A 673-nucleotide genomic window follows, 5' to 3' on the forward strand; every position below is an offset into this window, starting at 1 on the left:
AAAAAAAATACGTACAATTGTACATGCATTATGTGGTATGTAACTATAGTTTTGTTTATATAGCGCATGTCACCTACTGTATAGAATTCTGGGATTATTTTTCAACTGTCTTAAAAAAGAAGATTAAAAATAGCATATCCTATGTACAGATCTTTTTCCAGTTCAGCTTGGCCACTTAGAGTATTTGCAGGCACTCCAAAATAAATATAAAGAAAAAATCAAAACTAATGTTTGTGGTACCCTTTATACACACACTTTAACATTTTTTACACTATCCAATTTTGATATTCTTTTAAGTAACTTATGTAAAATACACCGTATGTCTGAAACGACCCAGATGGCATCCAAACTGTTTGTTAGTGAATTTGGCCTTTGTTTCCCATGAGATTGCTCTGGACTCACTTAATCACTTCCTGGAGATGGGTGGGAACAAATTGGTCAATCTTTGTTTTCGAGACTAGTTCATGTTGCCTTAGGGTACCAGCTCTTCTAACAGAGAAAGTATTTGATGTAAAAGACAAAGAACAAAAAATAAAAAATAATTCATCATGAGCTTTTTCCCAAAAATACTAATTGTGGGAATCAAAATTTCTCAAACTCACTTTGCCATTTATTAGAAAAAATACTTCCTTGTTTAGAAAGATGTGCATGTTCAAAACAGAAGCTATTTCTT

The 673-nt window shown here is 32.1% G+C and overlaps 1 protein-coding gene across 1 annotated transcript in view; it reads left to right on the top strand.

Moving 5' to 3' along the window:
* MND1 (meiotic nuclear divisions 1) overlaps positions 1–385 on the top strand; it is a 95,635-nt gene extending 95,250 nt beyond the window's left edge. Inside the window, exon 8 of the mRNA XM_023513452.1 lies at positions 298–385. Coding sequence (XP_023369220.1) covers positions 298–385 — 88 coding nt within the window. The remainder of the gene's footprint in view (positions 1–297) is intronic.
* The last annotated feature ends 288 nt before the right edge of the window (positions 386–673 follow it).

This window comes from Otolemur garnettii, unplaced genomic scaffold, assembly GCF_000181295.1.
Source record: "Otolemur garnettii isolate 467f Iridium unplaced genomic scaffold, OtoGar3 scaffold00041, whole genome shotgun sequence".
Taxonomy (NCBI): Eukaryota; Metazoa; Chordata; class Mammalia; order Primates; family Galagidae; genus Otolemur; species Otolemur garnettii.